The sequence below is a fragment of the Bison bison genome, unplaced genomic scaffold (assembly GCF_000754665.1).
Source record: "Bison bison bison isolate TAMUID 2011002044 unplaced genomic scaffold, Bison_UMD1.0 scf7180017864525, whole genome shotgun sequence".
In the NCBI taxonomy this organism is placed as follows: Eukaryota; Metazoa; Chordata; class Mammalia; order Artiodactyla; family Bovidae; genus Bison; species Bison bison.
Genome location: NW_011495076.1, coordinates 2,902,766 through 2,914,113, shown reverse-complemented (window position 1 = coordinate 2,914,113; position 11,348 = coordinate 2,902,766). Strand labels below are relative to the sequence as shown.

At 43.2% G+C, this 11,348-nt stretch overlaps 1 protein-coding gene across 2 annotated transcripts in view; it reads left to right on the top strand.

Moving 5' to 3' along the window:
* AOAH (acyloxyacyl hydrolase (neutrophil)) overlaps positions 1-10,310 on the top strand; it is a 189,970-nt gene extending 179,660 nt beyond the window's left edge. The window contains exon 22 of one of the 2 annotated variants that reach the window (XM_010831159.1): positions 8,878-10,310. In XM_010831159.1, coding sequence (XP_010829461.1) covers positions 8,878-9,006 — 129 coding nt within the window. In that variant the 3' untranslated portion in view covers positions 9,007-10,310. The remainder of the gene's footprint in view (positions 1-8,877) is intronic. The other variant, XM_010831158.1, reaches the window with a different exon arrangement.
* The last annotated feature ends 1,038 nt before the right edge of the window (positions 10,311-11,348 follow it).

The window sequence follows — 11,348 nt, the reverse complement described above, 5'->3', positions numbered from 1 at the left end:
TCAGTGTTGGCCATCTGGTGATGTCCATGAGTAGAGTCTTCTCTTGTGTTGTTGAAAGAGGGTGTTTGCTATGACCAGTGCATTCTCTTGGCAAAACTCTATTAGTCTTTGCCCTGCTTCTTTCTGTACTCCAAGGCCAAATTCACCTGTTACTTCAGGTGTTTCTTGACTTCCTACTTTTGCATACCAATCTCCTATAATGAAAAGGACATCTTTTTTGGGTATTAGTTCTAAAAGGTCATGTAGATCTTCATAGAATCGTTCAACTTCAGCCTCTTCAGCATTACTGGTCACGGCATAGAGTTGGATTACCATGATATTGAATAGTTTGCCTTGGAAATGAACAGAGACCATTCTGTCGTTTTTGAGATTGCATCCAAGTACTGCATTTCGGACTCTTTTGTTGACTATGGTGGCTACTGCATTTCTTCTAAGGGATTCCTGCCCACAATAGTAGATATAATGGTCACCTGAGTTAAATTCACCCATTCCAGTCCATTTTAGCTTGCTGATTCCTAGAATGTTGATGTTCACTCTTGCAATCTCCTATTTGACCACTTCCAATTTGCCTTGATTCATGGACCTGACATTCCAGGTTCCTATGCAATATTGCTTTTTTACAGCATTGGACCTTGCTTCTATCACCAGTCATATCCACAACTGGGTGTTGTTTTTGCTTTGGCTCCACCCCTTCATTCTTTCTAAAGTTATATCTCCACTGATCTCCAGTAGCATATTAGGCACCTACCCACCTGGTGAGTTCATCTTTCAGTGTACTATATTTTTGCCTTTTCATACTGTTCATGGGGTTCTCAATGGAAGAATACTGAAGTAGTTTGCCATTCCCTTCTCCAGTGGACCACATTTTGTCAGGAGAAGATTGGAACATTCTAAATTTGGGGTACCTGCACTATATCCAGTCACTAGATCAAGTTTATGAGTTCTGATCTCAGGAGAGGGGTCTGGCCTGGAAACACAGATTTGGGAATCACCTGCTTCTAGGTGAGAGTTAGAGACACTGGCAGGGATGAGGTTGGCCCAAGGGATCAAATTATGAAGAGAAATAAAGATCAAACAGGATTAAGATTGAGAAGGTATTTTAGTTGTCTACTGTTGCATACCAAATGATTTTAAAACTATGCACATTACTTATCTGACAGTTTCTGTGGCCAGCAACATGGGTTAACTGGGTATCCTGCTCCACTGTCTCTCCCAGGTTGCCATCAATGTGTCTTCCAGGGCTGGGTATCATTTGAAAGCTTAACTTGGATCTGCCTCCAAGTTCACATGCAGAATTTAGTTCCTTGAGGCTTGTGGAACTAAAATGTTGCTAGCAACAGTTCCTAGCTGGCTGTTGCTCAGAGGCCACCTGAGTGACCTGTTTCATCAGTGAGGACAAAACGGCAACAGAGAGTATCTGCCAGAAAAACAGAAGTCACAATGGTACACAACCTAATCTCAGAGTAACGTTCCATCACCTTTGCCATATCCCGGAAGTTAAAAGCAAATGTCAAGTTCCACCACACTCAAAGGAGAGGGGTTACACAGGTGTGACTGTCATGAATCCGGAACTATTGGCCTTCCCAGCAGGACCCACTGGAAAGAAGATCTGGGAGATCACTAGATGCCTCCGGAGACAGCTGATGTAGCAGAGAGTTGGGAATAGCTGTCAAACTACTGACAAAATGCAAAGAAAGTTTGTCCTAGAAAAGAAACATCATGGTAAAGACCCAAGACCCAGATTGGTGACCTGTGGAAGGTGCAGCAATTCTACATGTTCAACGTCTACCTTTTAAAATCTTCGCAAAGTTAAATATCTGAAAAGGCACTCAAAACATCTCTGAGTCTAAAATCAGACAATAGTAAACAGGAAATGTTGAAAGAATCACAAACATATTAAGTCCAGTTTTCTTGGCTATGCTGAGACTCTCTAGTTAAACATTCCTGACACCTTCTGCCTTTAGAAACTCCATCCAACAAAGTCTCTGCAAAACAGCCTCATCTCTTATCATGCAAGGAGCAACTCAAACCAACCTTTTCAAACTCTCCCTGCAGGCAGTGAATCTTCCATGATATCAACTCCCTCTTCTTTCTTGAGCCCTGACTCGTTTACACTGCTGGAAGCAAACATCTATATATATAATCAGTAGGGTGGCTTTAAATAAGTTTAATAGCCTCTAGATCTTTATTTGTCTCAACACGTAAGTCCCTGGGACCCCAGGTCCATGGCAGACTTGTGGAGTCCCTCAAAGAAGGCATCTCTGCTGGCAGTGGGGAAAGAGAAGAGAAAGGGCCTTCTGGGCCAGGAAACCCTCAAATAGTGGTCATTTAGGCTGGTCACCCAGGTATGAAGGACTGTGTTTGTTCAGTTTGCTTTATACACCAGCTGGCAGCAGTGGTTTGAGTGGTGGCACACTGAATCAGCACAGACGGGCTGGAGCTGGAAACTTACATTTTTCCTTAAATGTTTTAAAACACATCTTATACCACTATCACATTGTAAGCTTACAAATTTAAAATTAATTGGGAACAAAAGCAACCAGGTCCAATAGATTGTGTTTCTGAGCAGATTAAGAGGCCAGAGAAATAAAACCATGCCTTCCCTGTGGTGAGGGCTTCCCTGCAGGCGTTTAAAATCAATCTTACCAAGATAGACTGGATGTGTTCTTCCTGCAGAAAAAATAAATTCAGAGATTTTTCACTTTGGTCTGGTAGAACCCCAGTGTTAAATTTAGCAATTTAAAAGGTTGGTCATAAATTGTTGGTGAAGTCTATATAATCTTTCTCTGAATTGCAAGAATTTATTCTTTAAAAATATTACAAAAAGGAAACAACAAAATTCTGTAAAGCAATTATCTTTCAATTAAAAAATAAGTTAATTAAATATATATATACATATATATAACAAAAAGGTAGTTACTGTTTAGGGTTTGTTTTTATGGTTGTCTTACTAAAGAGTTCCATTTTTGTAACAAAGTATATTGCCTTTCTTTGGGATTGGAATGAAAACTGACCTTTTCCAGTCCTGTGGCCACTGCTGAGTTTTCCAAATTTGCTGGCATATTGAGTGCAGCACTTTCACAGTGTCCTCTTTCAGGATTTGAAATAGCTCAACTGGAATTCCGTCACCTCCACTAGCTTTGTTCGTCGTGATGCTTTCTAAGGCCCACTTGACTTCACATTCCAGGATGTCTGGCTCTAGGTCAGTGATCACACCATCATGATTATCTGGGTCGTGAAGATCTTTTTTGTACAGTTCTGTATATTCTTGCCACCTCTTCTTAATATCTTCTGCTCTGTTAGATCCATACCATTTCTGTCCTTTATCGAGCCAATCTTTGCATGAAATGTTCCCTTGGTATCTCTAATTTTCTTGAAGAGATCTCTAGTCTTTCCCATTCTGTTGTTTTCCTATATTTCTTTGCATTGATCGCTGAGGAAGGCTTTCTTATATCTTCTTGCTATTCTTTGGAACTCTGCATTCAGATGCTTGTATGTTTCCTTTTCTCCTTTGCTTTTCACTTCTCTTCTTTTCACAGCTATTTGTAAGGCCTCACCAGACAGCCATTTTGCTTTTTTGCATTTCTTTTCCATGGAGATGGTTTTGATGCCTGTCTCCTGTACAATGTCATGAACCTCATTCCATAGTTCATCAGGCACTCTATCTATCAGATCTAGGCCCTTAAATCTATTTCTCATTTCCACTGTATAATCATAAGTGATTTGATTTAGGTCATACCTGAATGGTCTAGTGGTTTTCCCTACTTTCTTCAATTTAAGTCTGAATTTGGCAATAAGGAGTTCATGATCTGAGCCACAGTCAGCTCCTGGTATTGTTTTTGTTGACTGTATAGAGCTTCTCCATCTTTAGCTGCAAAGAATATAATCAATCTGATTTTGGTGTTGACCATCTGGTGATGTCATGGAAAAAGCAAGAGAGTTCCAGGAAAACATCTATTTCTGCTTTATTGACTATGCCAAAGACTTTGACTGTGTGGATCACAATAAACTGTGGAAAATTCTGAAAGAGATGGGAATACCAGACCACCTGACCTGCCTCTTGAGAAATCTGTATGCAGATCAGGAAGCAACAGTTAGAACTGGACATGGAACAACAGACTGGTTCCAAACAGGAAAAGGAGCATGTCAAGGCTGTGTATTGTCACCCTGCTTATTTAACTTATATGCAGAGTACATCATGAGAAATGCTGGACTGGAAGAAACACAAGCTGGAATCAATATTGCCAGGAGAAATATCAATAACCTCAGATATGCAGATGACACCACCCTTATGGCAGAAAGTGAAGAGGAACTAAAAAGCCTCTTGATGAAAGTGAAAGTGGAGAGTGAAAAAGTTGGCTTAAAGCTCAACATTCAGAAAACGAAGATCATGGCATCCGGTCCCATCACTTTATGGCAAATAGATGGGGAAACAGTGGAAACAGTGTCAGACTTTATTTTTCTGGGCTCCAAAATTGCTGCAGATGCTGACTGCAGCCACGAAATTAAAAGACGCTTACTCCTTGGAAGGAAAGTTATGACCAACCTAGATAGCATATTCAAAAGCAGAGACATTACTTTGCCAACAAAGGTCCGTCTAGTCAAGGCCATGGTTTTTCCTGTGGTCATGTATGGATGTGAGAGTTGGACTGTGAAGAGGGCTGAGCACCGAAGAATTGATGCTTTTGAACTGTGGTGTTGGAGAAGACTCTTGAGAGTCCCTTGGACTGCAAGGACATCCAACCAGTCCATTCTGAAGGATATCAGCCTTGGGATTTCTTTGGAAGGAATGATGCTAAAGCTGAAACTCCAGTACTTTGGCCACCTCATGCAAAGAGTTGACTCATTGGAAAAGACTCTGATGCTGGGAGGGACTGGGGGCAGGAGGAGAAGGGGACGACAGAGGATGAGATGGCTGGATGGCATCACTGACTCGATGGACGTGAGTCTGGGTGAACTCCGGGAGTTGGTGATGGACAGGGAGGCCTGGCGTGCTGCAATTCATGGGGTCGCAAAGAGTTGGACACGACTGAGTGACTGAACTGAACTGAAAAAAGTATATACAAATATCTTCTGAAGTGGGAGTGTGGAGGAATCTCAGATGATGTCCAGCTATGAGCACTGCTGGGCTTCTATCATGTCTGCATATGTGAGCAGATCATGAGCATGTGGGCTGAATCTGGCATGGTGTATTTGCCTGGAGGACCAGTACTGCCTGGGAAGAACTCATCATAAGTACAAATATGGTTAGGCAAAGAAATGTGGCTCAATTTTAACTTGTCATCAGAAGGGAGAGCAATTCTAAAATCACATGATGACTGTCATCAAGGACTGAATCAAGAAACAGCACCAAGTCCCCACCCTCCAACTCCCCTCTCCATGGACTCATGCCCAAATCCTAGAGAGAGCAAAGGCTGCAAGTAAAAACTGAAAAAGCTGCTCACTAAAATACATAAAACAATGGGAGGTTAAGTTACCCTGCTTGGTCACCCCTTCTGTGATAGTTTCAAAGAGGAAACTTTGCAGTGGGAAACTTTGCAAACTTTTCAAAGAGGAAACAGCCATCACATGGTTTTGCTACCATGAAGGCTTCTGCAGCAGGCAGATGAGTGGGTGACAGTGCCCCACCTAAGCACTGGGGCTGCAGGGCGGCCTGCAGACCGGCACCAGTGCCCATCTGATATGGACTTACCCAGAGTAAGGGCTGCACTGCTAGAACTGAGTGGCACCTGGACAAGAGCAGCACCACTCTTGTGGCAACCGTCTGGACTCTGCAGCTGGGGCCCTGCGAGAGCACAGGCAGCTGAGTCACTGCTGAGGAAGAGACAAGGAAGAGCCTGACCCTGTTCACCACAATATTCCACTTACCCAGGACCCTATGTCCCCTAGCTTTCCGCTGGACCAGTTTCATTCTGTGCACGTGTCTAGCAGGGGTAGTGAATGAGGCAGCCTGTGAACCCACCCTGGGCTGCAGATGTTGTACGCACCGGCAGCAGGAAATTGTCTCTACCCGTCCTGAGGACAGATGTTAGGGAAATGTGTGGCAAGAATCTCTATCGGTGAAATAAATTAGCTTACATTTATCTGATGGAGTATAGTGCCATGAATAAAAACGATAGAGATCTATTTTCAGTGACATGGAAATAGGTTTGTAATATAGAACGAATTAATAAAAGCAGATTAAAGATTGGTGGGATGATTACTCAACTGAATGCATTTGTCAATACTCATGGAACTGTTTACCAAAAAGAGTTAATTTTACTGTGTGTAAATTATTCCTCAAAAAGAGCAGATTATAAAATATTTACAGAGGGATCCAGTGTATGTATGTGTGTGTGGCTCAGAAAGGCTCAATGCTAACAGTGACTCTATTCAACTAAGACGTGTTGTATCCTGTTTTTCTTTTTGTTTAACTGTCTTTTAAATTTTTTCTCAACTGAATAGGTATTGCCTTAATATTTTAACTTGTGAATAGGGAAGCACAAAAGATATTTGTGCTTAAGGACCAGCTCATCCAGGGTAATAAGGATAGCTGAGCCTTGTGCTGAGCAGTGTATCATGGGAGTTACCAGAGAAGGTTGGTTTTAAGAAGCTCATAGTAAGTGCTCAGTACACGTTTCTCAGACCAATGATTAAGTATAGTGGGTCATTTTATCACAAATTTCTAGTTAGTAATAATGATGCCATTCTCATTTTAGATCCAAAATATCAGCAGTGCACACTCATGAATATTTTAATCTCCATTAGAGTGACAGCCAACTAATTGCTTTCAAACCAAACAGCTACCCATACTCAAATCTGAGTTCTTTCCTTTTAACTTTCCTCTGCTTATCCTCATCCCCATCTCCTCCCTTATTAATTCAGACTGGGAAATAAATGACCACAGATACCTTGGTACCACATAATTATTAGGAAGACTGCTTAGGTACATCAAGGTAAAATGCAAAAACCAAAAAATAAGAACTCATAATTTTCCACAGACCTAGAAGGAGGCTACTATGTTGAGAAGTGGCAGGAAAAACAGTCTGAAACCAGTCCTCTTTTGAAAAAACACTGACTGATTTAGTGTGTGAGAGATGATCAGATCGTCCAGTAAACCTACTGGCCTGACAGCCTCTTTAGGTCTGAGTGGTTCATGTTGTATGTGATAGTGGCAGTTGGGGTGTGTATGTGTTAGACACCACACAGAAATAATCCAGGTTACATTGGTGGATGGATGGAATTTGGGATCCACCTCAGAAGGCTCAGAATGTATTAAAATACCAAGGATGTTTAATATCTCGACTCAACCAGTTCTAGTTTTTTTCTAAGTGCTAAAATCTTATGCACAATTTAGACCCAGATAAGTCATCAGATCATTCACTCATTTTGCAAACGAAGAGAATTTCAGCCCAGAGAGTAGAAGAGGGCTTTGCACATCCACAGGGAGCTGGCAGCACTGCTTATTGGCAAGATGAACAGGATATGCCCTTTGAAGACAATGTCCATGTGCTTCTGAATAAGTCAGGGACATCACTGAGCATCCGCGCTGAACAATATGTTCCCCTCTGAAACCTTCAGCAATCACATTCCTCTATTCATTCAGCTTTAACCACCCCCCACCCAACCCCAGGGAAATGTAGCCATCTGGGGCCTGAAGGCTTGTCCAAGCCCCATTTGCTAAATGAAGGCATTATCTGCAGAGAAAGACTCCTCATCAAAGACATGTTAATGACAGGCCAGAGGACTGAACACCAAGAATGGATCCTGGTGACATTGTGAATAAAGGGACATACAACAATGGAACTAGGGAGTGGGCACTGGGCTGGGAGAGCCAGGGACAGACCTGTGAGTTAAGCCTGTACGTTCCTCACCCTGGCACTCCAGCCACACTCTTCATGCCCACAGCCCTGCCAGGGCACCCATTCAGCCTCATGTCCCAGGCATCCCTGGGTCCCCACCCATGGGCCATTCTCTTCTGTACCTCTGAGCTTTGGTGTGTGCTGCATCCTCTATCATGTATATTACTTCCCTCTTGATCCATCTGGTGAATTCCTCCTTGAAAATTCAGCTCAGCTATCACACTCTGCAGAGAGGACCTATCCTTTCCTCCCACCCAGCAGAGTTGCCAGCACCCCTCACAGCCCTCCCTATGGCTTTGGTAGCATCATTCTGCATGTCTCAGTCCCTCACTAGACTGGGAGTTCCTTGAAGAAAGAATTCATCCTGTTTATCTCCAAAACCCAAGCCTCAGGCCTGTAGTAAGTGTTAGCTGTCCATAGGTAAGTGAATAAATGGCTTTATGAGAAAGTATATTTGCTGTCTATTACCAAATACAAATTTCCACAAAGGTAGCAGCTTAAAACAATACATACTTGGTTCAGTTTCTGTGGGTCAGAAGTACTGGCACAGTTTCACTGGGATCCTTGCTTAGGATTTCACAGACTAACATCTACGTTCTCACTTGGAGACTCAACTGGGGAAGATTTGATTCCATACCCATTTGGGTTGTTGGCAGACTTTATTTCCTTGTGGCTGTAGGACTGAAGGCCCAACTTCTTACTAGATGTGAGCTAGAGGCCACCCTCTGTTACCTGCCATGTGGCTTCCCAACATGGCTTCTAACTTCATCATCCCAGGAAGGAGGGTCTCGAGAGCAAGTCTGCCAGCAAAGCAGAGTCATAGATAACACGACAGTCACTGAAAGGACATCCTTTATTGTGCTCTCTTGCTTAGAACCAGGTGATAGGTTCCACCCACATCAAAGGTAGGAATCCTTGGGAGCCAGCCTAAGGTCTGTCCACCACTCAAAGAATAGAGTAAATCTTGCCGATAAGTTCTTTACTTTGGTATAATCCCCCTTTTCCTTTTCCTTTTCCTTTGGGTTCTTGCTTGCAGGTGGTTTTACAGCTGTTGGCAGATCACTTCTGGAAGAAGATGCAGCACCAGTGGCCCCACGTCCTGGGAAAGGAGAATCCATTCAATCCGCAGATTGAGCAGGTGTTTGGAGACCAAGGCGGGCACTGAGGCCCCAAGGACATGTGCTTCTGGGGAGGCAGCAACTTGGCTAAACTCATTCAACAAATGGTTATAGGGGCTGCCTGTCACAAACTCACAGGACCCTCTATAGCATCATCTTGGTTTTCTCTCATTTAAGAGTTCATCTAAATAATGGTGTGACTCTGTGCTTCCAGGATCAGTGCCCCTGTAACCCTCAAGTGACCCCGAATGAAGTGCTTTGGGTGCCATTCTGAGTCACAGCGTATCTGTCTGCACCCTTGAATGGCTAGTTATTCCAAAAAATAAATAAGAACTCTGCTTGAGTGACGTTCAGCAACTTCCCCAGGGTCTTGGTGTGTCAGGAAGTGACCCTCCTTCTGTGGCTGACTCCTTAAAGATGGCTCTTCCCAGGAAGGCCACTGGCTGGCTGCCAAGGCCTCTCACACCAGAACATGCAACTACAACACAGAATTAGGTACAACTTAAATACTTACTTAAATGTATGAGAGAAGAAATGAGAGAATAAATCACAACAAATTACAAATTTTTACAAGTTAACAAATATAAGCGCCACAAAGTCTAGGGAAAAAATGACAACTTTAAAAGATTTTCTTACATTCTTTGGCTACATAATCTGATTACTTCTTCCTATAATAATGATTTTATAATATGATTGTTTATAGGTAGAACAGAAATTTTTTTTTCTTATTATTGATAATTTAGAAGAGTTTCTTTCAGCTACACAACTCATCACTGGTAAAGCTGTGTAAATTTCTAGGATGGTTTTCCAACTGGGAAGACCTCGATCAGATTTCTTTTGTGGAGGAGTCATTAAAGACACACACCCTATCTGTAGTGCTGGTAAAGCTTTGTGTTCATATAAGCACACATATAAGAATTCTGATAGATTCTATTGCACATCCTTCTCACCCATGTGGCACTTCCTGGTGCTAATGGAGATGGGGCTCAGAGTCTGTGTGCCGCCAGCACTCCACCTCAGAGCAGGCCTGCCCTTCTACATTCTGCCCTCAGGAGCTTGCTTGGCACAGCCCAGAGTGTGGGCCAGTTCTGGCCAGGGTTCTCGGGGGCCGGGGAATAAAGGCTCCAGCCTCTCCGTTTAGTGCTCAGTTTGGGAATATACTCTGTGTGCTTCTCAGGGGGTCTCGACAGAATCAGCCTCCTTTGCTCACAGGAGCCGTCGCCCTACATGACTCTTCTTCCTTCCTTGTGTCACTCTCCTCACTTCTCCTTTCCCACTTTTGGGGATCACTCCCCAAATAAACTACCTGCACCCAAATTTTTGTCTTAATAAAGATGAAATTATAATGACAGTATGTGTATAATTGTGTATGCTTTATTACTTTACTATTTTTAATTTATTTATTTATTCCTGATAGGGAGACACTTCTATTTTGTCCAGGCACCAGCATGAACCACATCTTGCAGTCATCGTATCCATGACTGGAAGACCTTACCCCAGACTAGCTCCCAGATTTGTGCATTTCACATCTCATTTCTCCTCCATGATCCACATACTTCCCGTGCCAGGAGCTGTAGTTCGCTTTCTCCTGTGATCTGACCACCAGTCCTGCACTTTGTCTCCATGCTGGTGGACAGTAGGAGCGTACCTGGAAGTCCTTCCTGCCCCAGGATGGCTGGCAGTAACCTGCACAGAAATAACAGCTAACCACACACACAGTGCAACTAAATGGATCTCCATTTCAACTTCCCCAAAATTCCCATGGCTTTTCCAGAGCCACCAGATAAAAGGGAAACTGTGACAGAGAGGAAGCAATTGTGTTTAAAATATCTTACTTTTGCCAATTTTACAAAGCATTGGACCCTGTGAACTCATTGTTGGGGCCCCTTCCAGGGCTTTGGAAGAAACTCTAAAACTTAATCTTTCTTAGATTTATGGTAAATCCATCTCTGCTCACAAGATTTATCTGCCAGGTTTGTGTGAGCTTCAGTTTGGAGGGCCAACACACTTAAAATATTGTCAACCCATTAATTTCTGTCACCTGAGTAGGATCCTTGGCTCAGAATGACCAGCACATGTCCTCAGGAGGTAGATCAGCAGGGGACCAACAAGTCCTCAGGAGGCTGCTTGTTTGAAGCAGGAAATACAAACTTGGAGAATAAAGATGTGAGGTGTTGGGCTGTGGTGGTGGTTTAGTTGCTAAGTCGTGTCCGACTCTTGCGACCCCATGGACTGGAGCTCATCAGGCTCCTCTGTCCATGAGATTTTCCAGGCAAGAATACTGGAATGGGTTGCCATTTCCTTCTCCAGGGGATCTTCAGGACCCAGGAATTGAAATCAGGTCTCCTGCATTGTAGGCAGACTCCTGCATTGCAGGCAGATTCTTTAC